We start from the raw sequence: 20,992 nt of genomic DNA on the forward strand, positions 1-20,992 counted from the left end.
CCATACAAACAAATCCAAAATGGAGACTATATTTATTCCAAGTTGTTATGAAGACGAGTTTCCTTGTTGTCTCCTTTTGCCAACAAGTAGCTTTTCTTTCATCTTTTCTTTCATCTTTTCTTTCTTTTTTGAAATGTCCTAGATTACCCTTTCACCAAGAGATGTAGTCACTTCAAATATCCAAGAGCTTTATGCAGGAGTCTTAGACTCAGTTCCCCATAGACGAAAATCTCCTGTCACCCAAATCTCTAAAGCTTTTGTTTTACTATTTGACCCCAGCTTCCATGTTATTTTTTTAACCACTCTCATTTCAGTTCCCTGGAGTTTTTGTTTGTTTTCTGCCTTTAGGATTTCCTTTAATTTTTGTACACTTACTGCATTTAAAAATTAAAAAAAAAAAATCTATCCAGCATTTAGGTGTTTTACACCTAAAGGGCTTTTCAAAGTATCTAGTCTGCCTTACTAACAGAAACCTATAACCTTCTTTTTCAGTAATTTCTAAGAGAAACATTAATGTCTAAATGTTATCATATGTATTACCATGTTCTGTACATGTAACTACTACAGTTTCATTAATTAGGTAAATGGTGAAGTCAGTCTAAATTAATTAAAAGTCAGAATCACAGAAGTTTTTAGAAAGAAATAATGTTTGATTGCCATCAATAACACAGACTATATTTCATCTTGGCTAAAAAAGCTTTAAGTACATATACCAAATAATTTTAATTACAAGTCTCTTTTATTCATTACACACTCTATAGAGCTAGAAAATAGGTTGTTCTTCTAAGTAATTGAGGTTGACTCCTGAGATTTTTATATTTATTTACTAATAAGCAAATTAATGCTTTTAAGTAGACTGAGCAAAGTTAAACTTTTGCCCCCCAAAAAAGGAATTCTTAAATAGTGAGTAGAAAGAAATGACATAATTTACATAAACTGCAAAAGTATCAGACTCAAATTCAAAGCATTATACCTGGATGAACCAAATATTTACTTGCAACTCTAGAATAAAAGTTACAAACTCTCTAAGCTAACTAAATTACTTGACTGAGAAATTATGAAAAAGTGCTTTATTTAGGGAGTTTCATAATCAACTACTAAATTAAATTTCAGATATCCTGCAAAACGTTTTAACAAAACTACAAATTTAATTTCTTAAAAACTAGCATTGAAGACTACAAAAGGATATTTTCCCCATGAGTATAAGATTAGCCGATTCTTTACCTCGCCAGCACTTGCGCATTCCTGGGCTCTTCTGTGGAGTGCAGCCCACGTATCTTCATACCTAAGAAAAGCAAAAATAATTCAAAATACAAACCACACATTAAAAAAATTCTACCTATGTATACGTATGGCTGATTCATTTTGCTGTGCAGCAGAAGCTGACACAACATTGTAAAGCAACTGCACTCCAATAAAAATTAATAAAAAAAATTCTACCTAAAAATGAACCTGTTACACCCTGTGGTGTCGGAAAGGAAAGCTCAAAAAATAATGGAGACACATTGTAAACACACAGAAGTCAACTTCAAGGGGCTTCCAATTGCCAAATCTGGGACAACCTGAGCAACAAAACAAATAATGGTAGAAATGGGTTATAACTCATGGACTAAAACCAACAGCCATGAGTTCATAGTGATTTAAATAAACAGTTGAATGGGGCAGAAGGGAAAAATTCTTCCTTGCAGTAGAATTCCAATTAATAATGATAGAAAAAATGAGAAAAATAGAAAATCACCATTTGGTAAACACAGTACTAATTATTTCAGGCAAGAATTCTAATAGATGCTAAAATTAGTGGGTGAGAGTATAAAGAGAAACAGGATATTTTCATAGTCTCTAAGTAGCTCCCCACAGGATACTTATTAATTTAAAAGGGGGAAACAGTATTAAAGTGCAGAAACCTGGCAGACACTTCCTTAACCAAGTGGTCAATGTTAACATCAGCAGTAAGGAGACATAGCAACATCACGTGCCTACTGATACAATGCACTGGAGGACACAACATTATTCTTCTGTTATTCTCACCATAAAAGCACTAACTTGAATTTAATCATGAGAAAACAGCAGATAAACCCAAAATGAGGGATATTTTGCAAAATAACTAGCCAGAAATAAAACCATGCATAGATGGCTCAATTACTTCACAACAAAGGAGTCAAGAATATACAACAGGGAAAGGAGAGTCTCTTCAATAAATGGTGTAGGAAAAACTGGACAGCCACATGCAAAAGAATGAAACTGGACAATTATCTTATACCACACCCCAAAATTAACTCAAAATGGATTAAAGACCTGAATGTAGGACCTGAAACCATAAAACTCCTGTGAAAAAACATAGGCAGTAAGCTCCTCGACATCGGTCTTGTGATGATTTTTTGGATCTGATACCAAAAGCAAAGGCAAAAAGAGCCAAAACAAACAAGTAGAACTACATCAAACAAAAAAGCTTCTGCACAGCAAAGAAAACCATCAACAAAATGAAATGGCAACCTACTGAATGCGAGAAAATACTTGCAAATCGTACATGTAATAAAGAGCTAATACCCAAAATATGTAAAGAAATCATACAACTCAATAGCAAAAAACAATCTGATTAAAAAACAGGTAGAGGCTCTGAACAGATATTTTTCCAAAGACATACAAATAACCAACAGGTACATGAAAAGTTGCTCACTTCACTAATCATCAAAAAGTGCAAATCAAAACCACAATGAGATATCACCTCACCCTTGTTAGATGGCTATTCTAAAAAATACAGCAAATAATAAGTGTTGGTGAGGATGTGAAGAAAAGGGAACCTTTAGTATACTGTTGGTGGGAATGTAAACTGGTGCAGCCACTATGGAAAACAGTATGGAGGTTCCTCAAAAAATTAAAAATAGAACTACCATATGATCCAGCAATCCCACCTGTGGGCACATACCCAGACAAAACTATAACTTGATAAGACACGTGCACCCAATGTTCACAGCAGCACTACTCACAAGAGCCAGGACATGGGACCAACCCCTTTGCCATCTGCAACAACATGGATGGACTTGGAGGGCATTATGCTTAGTGAAATAAGTCAGACAGAGAAAGACAAATACTGTATGTTATCACTTATATATGGAATCTAAAAAATACAACAAATGAATGAACATAACAAAATAGAAACAGACTCACAGATGCCCAGAACAAATTAGTGGTTACCAGTGGGGAGAGTGAAGAGGGGGAGGGGCAAGAAAGGGGGAGGGGATTAAGAGGTACAAACTACTATGTATGAAATAAGTAAGCTACAAGGGTATAGCACAGGGAATATAGCCAATAATTTATAATAACTTTAAATGGAGTAAAATCTATAAAAAGTTTGAATCACTGTGTTGTACCCCTGAAATTAAAATTGTAAATCAACTATACCTCAACAAAAAAACTTTAAATAAATAAATAGAAAACAAAATAAACCTGAACTCATAGGTACAGAGAACAAACTGGGGGTTACCAAAGGCAGGGGGTGAGGGGTTGGGTGTGGGTGTGTGTGTGTGAGAGAGAAATGGGTGAAGGTGGTCAAAGGTATAAACTTGTAATTATACATAACATACAGCACGGTGACTATAGTTAATAATACTATATTGTATATTTCAAAGTTCCTAAGAGAGTAAAACATAAAAGTCCTCATCACAAGAAAAATTTTTTAAACTATGTGTGATAATGGATGTTAAGTAGATTTATTGTGGTGATTATTTTGCAATATATACAAATATTGAGTCATTATGCTGTACACCTAAAACTAATATAATGTCATATGTCAATTATCTCTCAAAAAAAAAGTTCAGGCTTAAGAAAAAAGAACTCAAATCAACAATCTAACTTCACAACTTAAGGAACTAGAAAAAGAACAAACTGAACCTATAGCTGGCAGTAGGAAGGAGACAACAAAGAGAACTAAGAAAACAATTCCATCTACAGTAGCATCAAAAAAATTTTAGGAATTAACCAAGGAGGTGAATACTTGTACAATGAAGACTACAACATATTGCTGAAAGAAATTTTAAAAAAGACATAAATAGATGGAAAGATATCCCACGTTCATGGAATGGAAGACTTAATATTGTTAAGATGTTGTCAACAGCACCCAAAGTAATCTACAAATTCAGTGTAATCCCTATCAAAATCCCAATGGCATTCTTTGTAGAAGTAGAAAAAAATCCATCGTAAAATTCATATGGAAGGTCAAGGGATCCTGAAAAGCCAAAACAATCTTGAAAAGAAGAACAAAGTTGAAAGACTCACACTTCTTGATTTCAAAACTTACTACAAAGCTACAATAATCAAAATCAAATAATAATCAAAACAGTGTGGCACTGGTATAAAGGGAGACATATAGGCCAATGAAATAGAGAGCCCAGAAATAAACACTTGCACGTATGGTCAAATAATTTTCGACAACTGTGCCAAGATCATTCAGTGGGGAAACGATAGTCTTTTCAACAAATACGCTAGGGTGCTGGGAAAGTGGATATCCACATGCAAAAGAATGACGTTGGACTCTTACTTTAACACCATACACAAAAATTAACTAAAAATGGATCAAAAAATCCAAACATAAGAACTAAAACTATAAAACTCTTTGAAGAAAACATGGGGAAAAGCTTCATGACATGAGATTTGACAATGATTTCTTGGATATAACACCAAACGCACAGGCCACAAAGAAAACAGACAAATTGGACTTAATCAAAATTAGAAACTTTTGTGCGTGAAAGAACACAATCGACAGATAAAAAGGCAACCAATAAAATGGGAGAAAATATTTACAAATCACATACCTGATAAGGGATTAATCTCCAGAATATACAGAAAACTCCTAACACTCAACAACACAAAATCACCCTATCCAAAAACAGGCAAAGGACTTGAATAGATATTTCTCTAAAGAAGATACATAAATGGCCAATAAACACATGAGAAACTCACCATCATCAGTCATTAGGGAAATGAAAATCAAAACCACAATGAGATACCACTTCATACCAATGAGAATGGCAAAAAAACCCAACCAGCCAAACAAAAGACCCCCAAAACAAGTTTTGGTGAGAATGTGGAGAAATGGCAACCAGAGAAATGTGCACTGCTAGGGGAATGTAAAATGGTGCAGCTGCTACGGAAAACAGTATAGGGGTTCTTCAAAATATTAAAGTAGAATTACCATATGATTCAGCAGTTCCTTTTTTCAGTATATACTGCCAAAAAACTGAAAGCTGGGTCATGAAGAGATATCTGCACACCCACGTTCATAGCAACATTGTTTACACTAGCCAAAAAATGAAAGCAACCCAAATGTCCATTAATGGATGAATGAATAAGCAAAATACGGTACATTCATACAATGGAATATTATTCAGCCTTAAAAAGGAAGGAAATTCCTTTGAATTCGTGGTGATCATTTTGTAATGTACAGACATATGGAAAAACTATGTGGTGCACCAGGTACTAACATAGTTTTGTAGAGCAAACAAACGAATAGAAAAAGAGATCAGATGTATGGTTACCAGAGGCGGGTGGGCGGGGTGTGGAGGGAGGGGAATGGAATGAAGGCAGCAAAAAGGTACAAACTTCCGGTTTGTAACATAAGTACCAGGGATGTAATATACAACAGGAGGAATATAATTAACACTGCTGTATGTTCTATATGAATGTTGTTAAAGTCTAAGTTCTCGTCACAAGGAAAAAAATTCTTTTTCTTTTATTTTGTACCTATATGAGATATGGATGTTCACTAAACTTACTGTGGCAATCATCTCATGATGTATGTAAGTCAAGTCATTATGTTGCAATACCTTAAACTTATACAGTACTGTATGCCAATATCTCAATAAAACTAGAAGACCAAAAAGGAAGAAATTCTAACAAGCTACATGGATGAAACTTGAAATTATGTTAAGTGAAATAAGCTAATCACAAAAAGCCAAATACTGTATGATGCCACTTATAAGAGGTACCTAAAGTAGTCAAATTCATAGAAAGAGAAAGTAGAATGATGGCTGCCAGCGGCAGATATTTGCAAGATCAAGAGTTTTGGAGGCTGGATGCACAACAATGCAAATGTACTCAGCAGTAGTGAATTGTACACCTAATAATGGTTAAGATGGCAAGTTTTATGCTATATGTATCTTACACAATTTTTTAACAATTAAAAACATTTTACTATTTAGGTATATGCTATTTAAAATGGTCTTTCCTCCACTCAATACTAGTTCCAAAGAGAAAGACTGTGCTTCAGTGCAATGAAGAGACACATTACAGACATTCCTATGGCTGCAAATTTTTCATGTTAAGTCCCCAAATGCACCCCATTTCCCAAAACTACCATACACATAAGTCTACAAGTCTGAAGTAAATCTTTCAATGAAGTTCTTTCAACTAAATCCCTAGATTAAAAAAATAAAGATATCAAGCAAACAGTACACCACTGATTAATTTTTACTATATCTCCTTTCATGTTCACTTATGTTCCTCACTCAACAAAACCAAACAGGAAATTAATGTCAAATTAAGCACTCACAGAAGAAAAATCCCCAGATTTTGCAACCATAAAAAGAAACCGCATAAAACGTTAGAAAAGAGAAAGCAAAATGTAGGTATAGGTGATTGTGTCCTAACACAAGCTGATAAGGCGAAGGAGCACACCCTCTACTGTACACATGGCTCCCACCTATCCATCAGATGCCATGTTACGAGGTACAGAAATGCATATAACAACATATGCAAACCATATACTTATTTCTATAACAGCTTTATTGAGGTTTGACACACCATAAAATTTATGTGTTTTTTTTTTTCTTGGCCACACCACGTGGCATGAGGGGATCTTAGTGCCCCAACCAGGGATCAAACCTGCGCCCCCTGCAGTGGAAGTTCGAAGTTTTAACCACTGGACTGCCAGGGAAGTCCCAAAATTCATGCTTTTAAAGTGCATAATTCAGGACTTCCCTGGCGGTCCAGCGGTTAAGACTTCGCCTTCCAATGCAGGAGGTGTGGGTTCGATCCCTGGTTGGGGAGCTGAGATCCCACATGCCTCCCAGCCAAAAAACCAAAACATAAAACAGAAGCAGTATTGTAACAAATTCAATAAAGACTTTAAAAAAGGTCCACATCAAAAAAAAAAATCTTAAAGTGCATAATTCATCCAAGATGTAGCACACCTCAGTACTTCATTCCTTTTCATGGCTGAATAATATTCCATTGTAGGGAGACATGAAATTTTGTTATTCATTCATTGACTAATGAATGTCTGCGCTGTTTTACTTTTTGGCCATTATGAATAACACTGCTTTATGAATGATACTGCTACTATGCACATTTGTGTACAATTTTTTATGTGGACATAAGTTTTCAATTTTCTTGGTGTGAAACTGCTAAGTCACATGGTAATTCTCCTTTTAACTTTTTGAGAAACTACCGAACTATTTTCCAAGGCAGTGATTTTACAATCCCACCAGCAGAGCATAAGGGTTCCAATTTTTCCACATCACTGCCAACACTTGTTATTGTTTGTCTTTTTGATTATAGCCATGCTAGTTGGTATGAAGTGGTATTTCATCGCGACTTTGGTCTGCACTTCCCTGATGACTAACGATGAGAATTTTTTCATGTGCTTATTGGCCATTTGCCTATCTTTTTTATGGAAATGTCTATTCAAATCCTTTGCCTATTTCTTCACTGGATTATTTGTGTTTTTACTGTTGAGTTATAAAAGTTATTTATACATTCTAGATACAAGTACCTCAACAGATGTATAATTTGCAAATATTTTCTCCCATTCTGTGGACTGTTGTTTCACTTTCTTGATAGTGTTCTTTAAAGAGCAAAAGTTTTAATTTTGATAAAGTCCAATTTATCTTTTTTTCCTTTGTTACTCATGCTTTTGATGTCATCTAAGAAAATCACGTATTTTAATATTAATCTGCACGTCAACAGAAATGGATTGGAGAAGAAATGGTAAAAAAATTAAGAATCAAAGTAAAAAAGAAAAGAAAATTATTGGGGACTCAAATCCAGAATTGATTTTCTTGCAACAAAGAAACCATAATACATGCACGTGATAAAGTTATTGATTAGTAAACACAACAGTGATCAATATGCTAGAAGTCTGAATGGCCTTTGTATTAATCAGTGAAATGCAAAAGCCCCTCCAGGAACACAAATAAGTAAATAATTTCCAATCTCCTTGTTAAGGTAAAATTTAGTTATTTTAAGGTTTCTATCTATAAGGTTATAAAATACTTTTAGACAATAGTCAGAAGTATAACCTTTTTATTCAAACGAAAACACTTACCTGCTCAGTAATTCTAGTCCAGCAGAGCACTTTGGCAAATATGGAACAGTCCTGCCAAAAGAAACACTTGTTTTATTAAAAACTGCTGCTGATTTAGGCCAACTTAAAAAAAAAGTTACGTATAATAATTTTGATGCTGTCAATCATAATGTGGAATATTTTTAAATCACTAATGGCAATTGATCTAAACTTTTAGAAAAATGTATTGTCATTCCAAAGTTAATATACTGCAATATACTATCAACCATCAATTTGCCCTATAGATCTTTTTTTTTTTTTTTTTTTGGGTGGGGGGTACGCGGGCTTCTCACTGCTGTGGTCTCTCCCACCTAGGAGTACAGGCTCCGGACGCGCAGGCCCAGCGGCCATGGCTCACGGGCCCATCTGCTCCACGGCACGCGGGACCCTCCCGGACCGGGGCACGAACCCGCGTCCCCTGCATCGGCAGGTGGACTCTCAACCACTGCGCCACCAGGGAAGCCCTGCCCTACAGATTTTTAGCACACAAGAATAAACACTTTAATAGAATGTTAGCTAACAAGAAATTTTTTTAAAAGCTCCTCATCTCTAGGTTTAAAGTGAAATTTGGTCATGTGCTTTACTTTATTAAAAATGAAAAACTGCACAAATTATACTAGTGTTTTCATATAAAACAGATAACACAGCTAAAGAGGCTCACTTGCCAAGTACTGTTTCATTATCAATTTGCTTCTCAATAATGGAGAACTTTTACTGTGCTCTTAATATACAAATAAAAATGATTAATTGTGATCAAATAGCCATTGACTGTCATGGAGTAAAACAATTACATGTCACCATTTTTCAACCATTTTACAATTTTATCAGAAAAATTTCCAGTGTTACAAAATTTATAAAGAATCAATAAATTGTTTAGTCAGATGCATTCAACAGATATAAAATCAATTAAAGTAATTATACTATCATGACTACAACCAAAAGTTCTATGAAATTTAAGTCATAGTAAATTAAATCAGGACGAGCTTACCTGGGTTTGTTTTTTACTTTAGCTTCTCTTGATCTGTCACTTAAAGTCTTCAGCCTATAATTCAACAAGTATAAAATATCATATTTTTACAGCTTAAGAGATTTCTTTCAAATGCAAATTTCACAGCTCATAAAACTTTGGGTTGGATAAGCTAATTTTTTTTTTAGCAAGAATTAAGCACCTCTACAGACAACAAATATTTGTTTACTATATATCAGACATCACAAATGGAAAATTTATAGCAAATATTTTTATATTTTTCTTGCCCCAAATCCCTTTTCTAGAAACATTTCCTAAATATGACTGGACTAGAAAACCTCACTACTCTTGGCAACATCAGAAAAAAAAAGTGGTCTCCATAGGTGAACTTGATCGGCAACAAAGATATCTAAGCAGCACATTTTTTTTTTTTACATCTTTATTGGAGTATAATCGCTTTACAATGGTGTGTTAGTTTCTGCTTTATAACAAAGTGAATCAGTTATACATATACATATGTTCCCATATCTCTTCCCTCTTGCGTCTTAAGCAGCACATTTTTAAGTAGATAACTATGCCAGGCACTGTCTAAGTGCCAACATTCAGAGAAATTTTAGCTATTGATAAAAGGCTTTCTAAAATACATTACAAACCTCCTTCATTAAAGAGGTCTTGGTACATTCTATTGAACATTTTCTGATAACTCGGCATCATTATCATGAATACCAGTGACTGCATTTCGTGGCAAAACAGTACTCTCCTTAGATGTTTCTGAACTAGGAATGTCTCTTCATTTACCAACTCGAAACCAATCTAAAGTGGTTTTCTGAGTTTGTTCAGGATCCTACATCTATTTCTTCAAAATTTAAATTTTCCATCTCTACCATTGGTCATCTGGCATCAGCTAACACTTACTGCTTCTGCTAGCTATTTAACTGTAGCGGCCTACTCCCCTTTTATTTGCTTTTTAAAATTATTGGGCTGGGAAACATAAACGGGCTAGAAATACATATGTAAAATAAAATAAATAGGCTCTTCTATATATAAAATATGAAGTTCATAAACTTCAATGTTTTTTCACTTCACCAGCCCAATTTTTACCTACCTTTAACTGTGGACTCTGTATCATATAACAGACTGCCAAAAAGCAAATGCTAAATTATGAGATAATCTCAGATAAAATGAGATATCTGGACATGTTCTTCTTAATCTGATTACTTCCACAAATATTCATTTCTAAATAGAGTCTGAAGCATAGGCCACAGTACCCCAGCTAGCTCCACGAAGCGTTTGTAAAGCTAGACACAGGTGCTCCTTTCTCAAGACACTTTACTGCACTCAGTCAGAAACTGTCCTAGCATACAAGGTGACTCTCCTATGAATGCCCCAACCCTTTGTTGTACAGTTGTACGTGCAAGCCCTGACAGAGGATAACAACTTTTTGGTCAATAATGCGTGGCTTAAAACCAGAAAGGGACTTCTAGTGTCAAGTCATTTTTTTAAACAAGTTGCAGTGTCAATTTCATACTAAGATTTTTTTTTTATATTGTTCTATGTTCTTTTTCAAAAACTAAAATATTGATGAGATCAATTCCAATACGATGTTAAAAAGACTTAGCAATCTCTTTAATACAAAACTATTTGTATATATCTCTCCAGATGAGTTGAATTTAAAAAGTCTAACCTGTCCCAGAAAAACAATATAAATTTTCAAGCTTAGCTTGGAAACTAGTAAATCCGGTTTAAACTAAGATTAAGCAACAGCTACGGAAAGGTATTTTAATAGCCATTCAACCATTTCCACTCCAAAAGCTGAGAAAGGCACTTAGTTGTGACATCCGAGGTAGAATTATACTAGGATAGGCAGACACAGCAGTGCATTATACTCAAAACGATTCTAGTATTATATTCAGTGATTTGGGACAATTCCATATCGTTAGGTGTTACAAGGATATTGAAAGCTCACTGCTAAGACCCTCTTTGAACCATTCATTATAGGACCTAGCAAATCTTTAGGTTAATATTTCAAATATTTATTTCTGAAAAAAATGTTAAATTTCTTAATTATAAGATATCAAATGTGGGGTTCTCCTCCACACTTCCCCAAAAGAAAGAAAGAAAAAAATAGTTTGGAATAAAAGAGAAAGGAGGAAGCTTATAGGGAGCTGAAAATAAAATTGTTGGAAGGTCAGTAAGAGCTTCCCCAGGTGGCTCCTTAACAACCACTTACTTTAAAAATTGGTCTTTAACCAAATGTAATGTGTGGAATTTATCTGATGTGGATTTGAACAAATCAACTGTACAAAGACATTTCTAAGAACCAGGAAATTTGATTATGGACTGGAGAACTGATAATATCAAAGAATTAGTGTTAATTTTGCTAGGTATGATATTGGTGTTGCATTTATGTATTTTTTTTCGAGATGAAAGCTGATGTATGAGAGATGTAAGAGCTTAGTCTGAGGTTTACTTTATAAATAAGGGAGAGACAAAGCAAATGTGGTAGTAGTCGACAACTGTTGAATCTGAATAATGAATATATGGGACTTGCTGTGTTATTCTATTTTTGTATATGTTTAAAATTTTGTAAAAATAAGTTTTAATAACAAGAAAAGCCTTTTATATATTCATCTTTCCTCATCAAACCTTCTCCATATAAATCATCAATATGCCAAAATTCAGAATAGAAACTGCTGTAGAAAACAAAGTAGCAAGAAGAATGTTGGAAACAGTGAAGAAAGTTCAGGAGAGAAAAAGATAAAATAAGAATAATAGTCAATGTAACACTTTAAGTTGAAAAAAAATAAGGTCAGACCCCCAAAAAAGCAAGACAGTTCTTTTTGAAGTATATACTCAAAACTCAGAATTCAACTGAAAGTAGCTTACCATTTTTATTTGGGGATAACTCTATTTAAGTTTCTCACAGTGAGTCTGTGCTGGAAACAACCCGCTAATAAAGTCCCACAATGTCTTGACACACTGAGAAGGAAATACTGAGCTGAGTGAAATACCCCAGTTTCCTAAATCATAAAATAGGAGTATTGTACTTACCATAATGATTTGACACAATAAGTAAAGGAAATATGACTTTGGCAGCAAACTATAATTGTAAATTATAAAACCAATTCAAACAAAAAGTATAATTAAAAACTATCTCCAGGGCTTCCCTGGTGGCGCAGTGGTTGAGAGTCCGTCTGCCGATGCAGGGGACACGGGTTCGTGCCCCGGTCCGGGAGGATCCCACATGCCGTGGAGCGGCTGGGCCCGTGAGCCATGGCCGCTGGGCCTGCGCGTCTGGAGCCTGTGCTCCGCAACGGGAGAGGCCCCAACGGTGAGAGGCCCGCGTACAGCAAAAAAAAAAAAAAAAAAAAGATCTCCAAAGTTAGTAAAAATTATCACCATCATGAAAGGTAAGAAGCCAAAAAAAATAAATAAATAAAGGTAACAAGCTATGTACATTACAGGGTCAAAGTAAAATAAAGTAGAGGTCCCCCGATGCACCAGTTCCCATAAAAGCCTTCTCCACTGTTCCTAATCGTCTTCACAATACCGCATACCCCCAGGGAGACGTGAGTGCTGCTGTGTGAGTATATTAATACACAGACTTCTAAGTGAGCCACCTGACAATTATTTTCTACCGGAAGCAACTAATGCACACTTCAGAGTTCAAAGCACTTACCTTCAAATTCATGACACCACAATATTTTATTTTTAGATTGTTGCAAAGACTTACCTTAATTTGACCCCAGCACGTTTATTTTTTTTTAAGCTTTACGGAAAATACTAAGAGGGAGGCATCTTACTACGAAACGGAGATAACTAGCAAAATTGCTTAGACAAAAAGTTTATAAAGTAGTTACACAGAATGAGAGGTGGAGCACGACAATGACCGATGAGCAGGAAATGTGCTTTCTGGACCTGACTGGATGGCATGAGGGACCTTGACGGCATTCCATTTATCCTCACTTCAATTTCCTACTCATCTAACCCCACCAGCTATTATGAAAGGTGAGGATGGCTGCTTTAAAACACCACAAAATGTGTTAATTACCATATTTTGTCCTTTAAGGCTCATTTTCTTGTCTCCATTGTTCCAACTCTAAATTCTGTTTATGAATAAAAATCCAATCTATTATATTTTTCCGTTAATGTTTATCATTTTTTCTTTCTTTTCTAAAGCCAAGATCAGGAAACACGAAAGCATTAACCACACCTAAAAGTGCACATGACCCCAAAGCTCTGAAGGCTGAGAGATTCACACAAAAGCCAGAGACTCAGGAAGGGGAGAGAGGACTATACCCTATCTCTATCCTAATCACCCCCAGACACACCACTTCGGTCCTGACCTCTCTCCTGAGTGTTTCATAAATTTCCAGCTGCTTCTTGGACCTCACAGCACATTCACTGTCAACTGCTCCTTCTCTCTCAAAACTACTCAACTTCTCTCCTGTTGGTAAATGACATCATTATCTAAGATACTGCAAAATTAACATCCTCAATTTCTCCACCTTTTTCACTTCCTAGTCTCACATTTTATGAAATCGACCAGTGCCTGTCATGTCAGGACTATTCCCTCCTTCAATTTCTATTCTCTCTCGCCTGCCCCCTAATTATAGCCTTCTTAATACTCTCCCTGTTCCCCATCTCTAACCCTCCCATCACATCGCCTCCCAAATTATTCTTCCAGAAATATAGGTAGGCTCAGGCCGCTCCCCTCCACAAAAACCTTCAGAAGATTCAGTCAACCTAAAAATAAGCAAGACCACCCTATATAAGATAGCAACCTCCCACCCCAAAACCCCTTAACCTACTTTATTTTTAGCGACAGTGCTTATGACCTTCTAGATATTCTGCCTCCTGCCAGTAGAATGAGCGCAGGGACGTTATTTGCTGTCCGGTGTATGCATTCTCCGCTGTAACCCCAGTGCCTGTCAACACGTAAGCACTCAATAAATATTTCATAAATGAATTAATTTAGCAAAGCACTGAAGACCCTCTATTATCAGACACTAAACTTCCTTTCCAGGTTCCTCTTCCACAAGAGCTTCATGTCTGAAATCCCTCACCCAAATCTATCCTCATCCCTCCTCATTCTTCAAGGCCCAGTCTAGAAGCCACCTCCTCTTTGAAGCCTTCCATAATGCATCTGAACTAATGACTCTTTCCTCTGGGCTCAAAAATCACATCACTTCTATCTTTCACATTCAGTTCCTTCTGCTTTGCTTTATGTTTACCACCAGTCTAGGGCATCCGGAGGGCAGAAACGGTTTTAGTTAACTTTGTAGCCCCAAGATCTAGTCCAATACATAGACACTGGCAAAGAGCAGGTGAAACTGAGCCTGTGGCCTCTTAAATCTTTTTTTTTTTTTTTAAGAAATGAAAAAAGCTTCTATGATAAAGAAGACTGAGTTCCTAGCCTAGTGTCTGCCACTTGGTAGGAACTCAGTAAATGCTTATTAAGTCAAGTTGAATATTGAGATGTTTTTCCTGCTAAAGGTAAGTAATCATGGAAGAGTCAACATCTTAGGCAAAACCTCACCATTTTACCACACTGTGAATTAGAATGTTAGCTCCTCTCCTTTGAGGTTTTGATACTACAGAAGGGAAGAAGAGGAAATGAGTGCAGTGGGCAGGGCTGGACGTCAGGGCAGAGGTGGCTTTGAGGAGGAAGCACCCACTATCTAGTTGCAACACTTGTATCCATATCCAAAAGCACCCAGAGCATTTACAGACAGGAAACGCCAGGCAGTGACAGGCAGCTGCAAACCCTTGGTAGATCTGATTGTCAGTTTCCTGAAGGGTTTTACACGCCTGCAGGCTTCAGTCCTGGGGCCGTGGGTCACAACTGCTCAGAAGGTAAAAAATCAAAGACCAGAGTGGATTTGAAGTAAATGCTTCGGTGGGTCCAAAAGTCTCCCTCAGAGCTCAAGCCAGTCCCTAAAAAGTGGATGTTCTGTGTGAACTCTCCGAAAGGCTCCTAGAGCTCCGAGGGAGTTAAATCAGATGAGGATTCATGTAGGTGAGGGGGCAAGAGCGAAGCTGGGAGGCAGTCCCCTCCCGTGGCCTTTGGACTAGCTGGCCACCTAGTTAGGCCAGAAAGAAAGCAACATTATTTCTAGGTTTATCTCGATTTTGACATAGCTATTATTATGAATAAAAAAATTAAAAATTACAAAAAAGATCACGAGTCCATGGACGATTTACAGTCCCTTGAAGGCCAGCAGCAATCTTTCCACAGCCCTCAAGCTTCATTTTTTCTAAGTTTGAATGGAAAGTTGAAATTTTTTATGTCCATCAAATATGCTTTAATCACTAATGTGACATTCTCTTGCAGGCTGATAAAGAAAATTCCTATTTTACTTAAAAAAAAAAAATAATTGCCTACATTCCAGCTCCAGATATATGAATTTCAGAAACTGAAAATGAGCAGAAAAGCCCTGAGGAGAGGCTGCTGCTCTGGGCTGCTGTGAAGATCCACGTGAAGGAGCTCAGGAAAGCACCGGGACTTTCTTCTACTGAGTTCCTGCGGCAACCCAAACAGATGAAGTTTCCAATTATTTTGTTTCCAATTATATTTTCTACGGGCACTAACAGCAAGTTCTAAAGGAATGCCAGGTCCAGTTGGGTAGTTTTGAGAGGTAGGGTCATGTTGCTTTCATCCCTGAATCCCTCAGTGCCTTCATGCAATATATACATGAAGCTGTGTTTAATGTCACCTTTTCCCAGCCTGGCAAAATATTCAAAAATACGTTGATCTTAGGCTGAATATGAAACAGTTTACTAAAAGGAATTACATGGATTTTTTCTTAAGAATCGCCTAGGAGAGCACCTCAATACATACGGCAACTGCTAACGGCTATAAAAGAGGAAATCGACAGTAACAAAATAATATTGCGGGACTTTAACACCTCACTTACACAAATGGACAGATTATCCAAAATGAAAATAAATAAGGAAACAGAAGCTTTAAATGACACAATAGACCAGATAGATTTAATTGATATTTATAGGACATTCCATCCAAAACCAGCAGATTACACTTTTTTCTCAAGTGCACACAGAACATTCTCCAGGATAGATCACATCTTGGGTCACAAATCAAGCCTCAGTAAATTTAAGAAAATTGAAGTTATATCAAGTATCTTTTCTGACCACAACACTATGAGATTAGAAATAAATTACAGGGAAAAAAACGTAAAAATCACAAACACATGGAGGCTGAACAATACGTAACTAAATAACCAAGAGATCACTGAAGAAATCAAAGAGGAAATCAAAAAATACCTAGAGACAAATGACAATGAAAACACGAGGATCCAAAATCTATGGGATGCAGCAAAAGCAGTTCTAAGAGGGAAGTTTATAGCTATACAAGCCTACCTCAAGAAACAAGAAAAATCTCAAATAAACAATCTAACCTTACACCTAAAGGAACTAGAGAAAGAACAACAAACAAAACCCAAAGTCAGCAAATGGAAAGAAATCATAAAGATCAGAGCAGATATAAATGAAATACTAGCAAAGATCAATAAAACTAAAAGCTGGTTCTTTGAGAAGATAAACAAAATTGATAAACCATTACCAGACTCCTCAAGAGGGAGAGGATTCAAAACAATAAAATTAGAAATGAAAAAGGAAAAGTTACAACAGACACCACAGAAATACAAAGCATTCTAAGAGACTACTACAGGCAACTCTATGCCAATAAAATGGACAACCTGGAAGAAATGGACAAATTCTTAGAAAGGTATAACCTTCCAAGAATGAACCAGGAAGAAACAGAAAATATGAACAGACCAATCACAAGTAATGAAATTGAAACTGTGATTAAAAATCTTCCAACAAACAAAAGTCCAGGGCCAGATGGCTTCACAGGTGAATTCTATCAAACATTTAGAGAAGAGCTAACACCCATCCTTCTCAAACTCAGCCATAAAAAGGAACGAAATTGAGTCATTTGTTGAGATGTGGATGCATCTAGAGACTGTCATACAGAGTGAAGTAAGTCAGAAAGAGAAAAACAAATATCGTATATTAACGCATGTATGTGGAACCTAGAAAAATGGTACAGATGAACCAGTTGCAGGGCAGAAGTTGAGACACAGATGTAGAGAACAAATGTATGGACACCAAGGGGGGAAAACAACGGTGAGGTGGGGATGGTGGTGTGCTCAATTGAGTGATTGGGATTGACATGTATACACTGATGTGTATAAAACTGATGACTAATAAGAACCTGCAGTATAAACAAACAAAAAACTAATACTAAACTTTCTTTGGGTTATTTCTATGAAAATATAAATGTTTCAGACATCACATGAAATTTCTAAAAATCTTATATGTTCTGGTATAATGTTGTAAGTCATAATTCTAGGTATTACTTTAAAATGTGTATCTCAGAAATAACTAAATTTCCTTGTCAATTGCATTATTATGAACTTTCATCAAATCTTTAACCGTGGTCATTTTTAAGTCTTTTGTCATTTACAGACAGTTCTGGGTGTACTCTGATGCTTCTGCAAAAATGTTCCTATAAAAGGGTTTCATCTTCAAGGAATTCATGGAAAAGACTGACAAGTACAGGTTTCTGGTAACTGACTTATACTGCTGAACTGAATAAATAAGCATTTTCAGAACTCTAATGGAAAACTGATGAATTCATAAAAGTGCTAACAAAAAATCAAGATAAAAAAAATTAATTACATGGGACTGAGTGAACTGATGAGGATGATTATAATTTTTGTGACTTTCTGTTTGAATAAAAAAAAAAAAAGAATCGCCTAGGAATTGGTGGACCTGACAAAGGTGAACATCAGAGTTTAAAGGTGCCAGTCACAGACATCCCTTGAAGATGAGTTATTTCTCTGCCAGGTGACAGGCTAATGGCACACACTGACAGTCCAGTGCTTTGTCAGCTGAAAATGACCTGTACAAGGAAGCCAATGAAGGGCCTAAACGGAATGAAAGCCCTCTCAGGATGTCTAATCCCAAACTGGCCCCAGTTTATGGCATCTTCAAGAGGTAAGGTCAGTTTCCAAGGCGTTCTACCCAGATCCCCTCAACCCTCTCCCTATCTAAACTCAGGTTTTCCAGATCTCTCAGGATGGTTTGGGTCCAGAATCTATATTCCTTGGTAAGCTGAACCTTCTTCAAGCCAATGTCAGGAGGATGAATGGGTTCAAAGGCAACCACATGACCTAGGGAGTTGCCGTAGTTGTAACTCCCAAAAGATAGACTGTTTCGCCATCAAGTAATTCCTTGAGCTGATGACAACAGGGCTGTCCCAGATGTGTTTATCTGTGATCATTCTCACGCTATCGTTCCAGCATTATACCCAATTTTTCAATACAATAATTTACGTTCTGAAAGGAAGTTACTTTTTAAATTTAAAGGGGGGGGGAGGAAATGCAAGTATGCAAGCACAGCATCAGTGAATGACTGCTACAGCATCTACAACTAATATTCTTAAGGACACCAAACCAAGATTACCAAAAATGCTTTACATGTAAGTGCTCAAGTATTTGACAGTTTGTTACTACGCAGCACCCAGGAGGCAAATATAAACATTTTTGTCCCATAAAATTTTAGCTAACGTCCTTCTCATTAGAAATTTAAAACATGACGGAGAGGTCCTCATATTCAGAGCATGCTCCAAAGGATTCGTAATCTAAAGGTGACAGACAAATCCTTTATCAAAGTGACACCCTTTCTAAAGTAATGGAAAAACTAAAATGAATTAAGCACTACAATAGTGACATAGTGTGACTGCCCTGTTTTACTTGTTAATTCATTCATCCTCACAATAACCCTATGAGTACCATCTTCACCCTCGTTGTCCAGTCGTGGAAACTGAGGCAGAGAAACTTGCAGAAACACGTTTCTGCGAGTTTCTGGCGTTAGCGTCTATGCCTGCGGTTCCCAGAGTTTGCCGCACACAGGAATCACCTGGGGGTCTTTAAAACCCCATCGCCAGTCTGATGTAATTAGTATTGTTTGCGACCCAGGCATCAAGATGGTTAAAGGTTCCCAGGTGATTCTAAGCAAAGTTCGGGAACCGCTTGGTCCGTGTGCGCTTCACCACTAGGCATTAATAGTACTGCCATAGTTCTGTTGTTTCTGTGGCCCTAGAGTTTCTTCACTGAGGCGTTAAACCCGAGGCAAAGGTAGAGAGAGAAAGCAAAAGGGAAAGAGGCACCAAGCCTTGGCAAAGGTTCAGCGAGCGAACCGAGCGCGAGGTTGGACAGGACGCGCGGCCGGGCCCCGGTGGGTGAAGGCTGCCGCGCCCGCGACCTCCGGCCTGGGGAGGGGGCGGCGGCCCGGCTGCAGGCGGGGCCGCAGAAGCTCCGAGGCCCGAGAGAGCAGGGGTCTCGGCGGCGTGGGAGGGGGCTCAGGGTCACCGTCCCCCCGGGGCAGAGGAGCGGGGAGGCGCGCTCGCCCCTCACAAGACACACCCCTGGGCCGGCCAGGGCTGCCAGGAACGGGTTGCACGATCCCCGGCGCGCCCGCAGCCTTCCCGACCCCCTTCCGGGCCCGGGGCGCGGGTCAGAGCCTGCCCGGTGAGACCTAAGTTACTTTGTGCGGCCGGACAGACGCCGGAAAGTTCGTTACTTTCCTCGAGCTGGCTGGGATGGGAGGTGCGGGGCGGGGTGGGAGTTGGGGAAGAGGGAGGGAGAGGGACCGGACCGGGGTGCGTGGAGGCCGCGTCCCAGTGCCCCCCCCGCTCCTCGGCCCGGCCCACGGGTTCCCTTTCCGTCCCCCACCGTGTACCTACCCGGAGGTGAAATCCTGCTGCACGCTCAGCAGCCGCTCACGCAGGGTCTCCAGCATCATCGTCGCTGCCGCCGCCGCCGCCGCCGCCGCCCTCAGCCCCGCGTAAACACCGCGCCGCACCTGTCACGGCGCGCCCCGCACTCTCGCAGCCGGCCTCGCAGCCGGCCCCGCCCCCGGCCCGCTCTCGCCTCCGCGTCGCGGCCCCTTCCGCGTTCCCGCCCCCCGCTCGCGCGCTCCCGCCCCGCCCCCGCCGCGCCCAGGCTCACGCAGCCGCAGTGGGCCCCGCCGGGCTCGGGCTGCGGAAAAAGGGCGGTCCTTCTCTTCTAGCCGAGAAACTGAGCGGCTCGAATGCTTTTTCCTAGCCCAAAGCCAGGCCCTCTCCTTTTCCTCTTTAAAATTGAAGTGGCCACGTGAAAGAATGCTTTAAAACCAGCGCTTCTTTGAGTGAGTGCAGCGTTTGTTTTCACAGTTTGGAAGAGAGATGGATCAATTTCTTACATAGCGTGCACCTCCCCTGTAGCAAACACTTTCGTGGACTCTGGTTCCAGGATCTGACCCCGCTGGCTTTGACCTTGGATGAGAAAATTATTCTGAGCCTCGGTTTCTTCATTGATAAAGTGGCAAAAATCAACTGTTCCGACATCTTTACTTTCCATTCTCTTTTCAACCTACCCCATCAGGCTTTCGTGCCCTTCACACCAAAGGAGGTGGCCTTTGTCGAGTCACCAGTGACCGCCATGTTGCCGATACCATTTGTCACTTACCTGCCCTGATGTTTTTCTCGACCTCTCGGTGGCTCTCAAGCAAGTCCTTATCCCATTCTTCAAGACACGTTCTTCTCTTTCTTTCAAGCACTCCATTCATGCACTCTCCCTTCCTGTCCACTCCTCCTCCTACTTCAGCAGCTGCTCCCAAGG

At 38.5% G+C, this 20,992-nt stretch overlaps 1 protein-coding gene across 1 annotated transcript in view; it reads right to left on the bottom strand.

The window, feature by feature from the left end:
- Positions 1-20,248, bottom strand: part of DTNBP1 (dystrobrevin binding protein 1) — a 118,180-nt gene extending 97,932 nt beyond the window's left edge. The window contains exons 1-4 of the mRNA XM_067752048.1: positions 20,077-20,248; positions 9,327-9,380; positions 8,321-8,371; positions 1,225-1,285 (exon numbers count right to left, since the gene is read on the bottom strand). Of these exons, the coding sequence (XP_067608149.1) occupies positions 1,225-1,285; positions 8,321-8,371; positions 9,327-9,380; positions 20,077-20,135 (225 nt within the window). The 5' untranslated portion in view covers positions 20,136-20,248. The remainder of the gene's footprint in view (positions 1-1,224; positions 1,286-8,320; positions 8,372-9,326; positions 9,381-20,076) is intronic.
- Positions 20,249-20,992: the final 744 nt, after the last annotated feature.

Source organism: Pseudorca crassidens, chromosome 10 (genome assembly GCF_039906515.1).
Source record: "Pseudorca crassidens isolate mPseCra1 chromosome 10, mPseCra1.hap1, whole genome shotgun sequence".
Lineage (NCBI taxonomy): Eukaryota > Metazoa > Chordata > Mammalia > Artiodactyla > Delphinidae > Pseudorca > Pseudorca crassidens.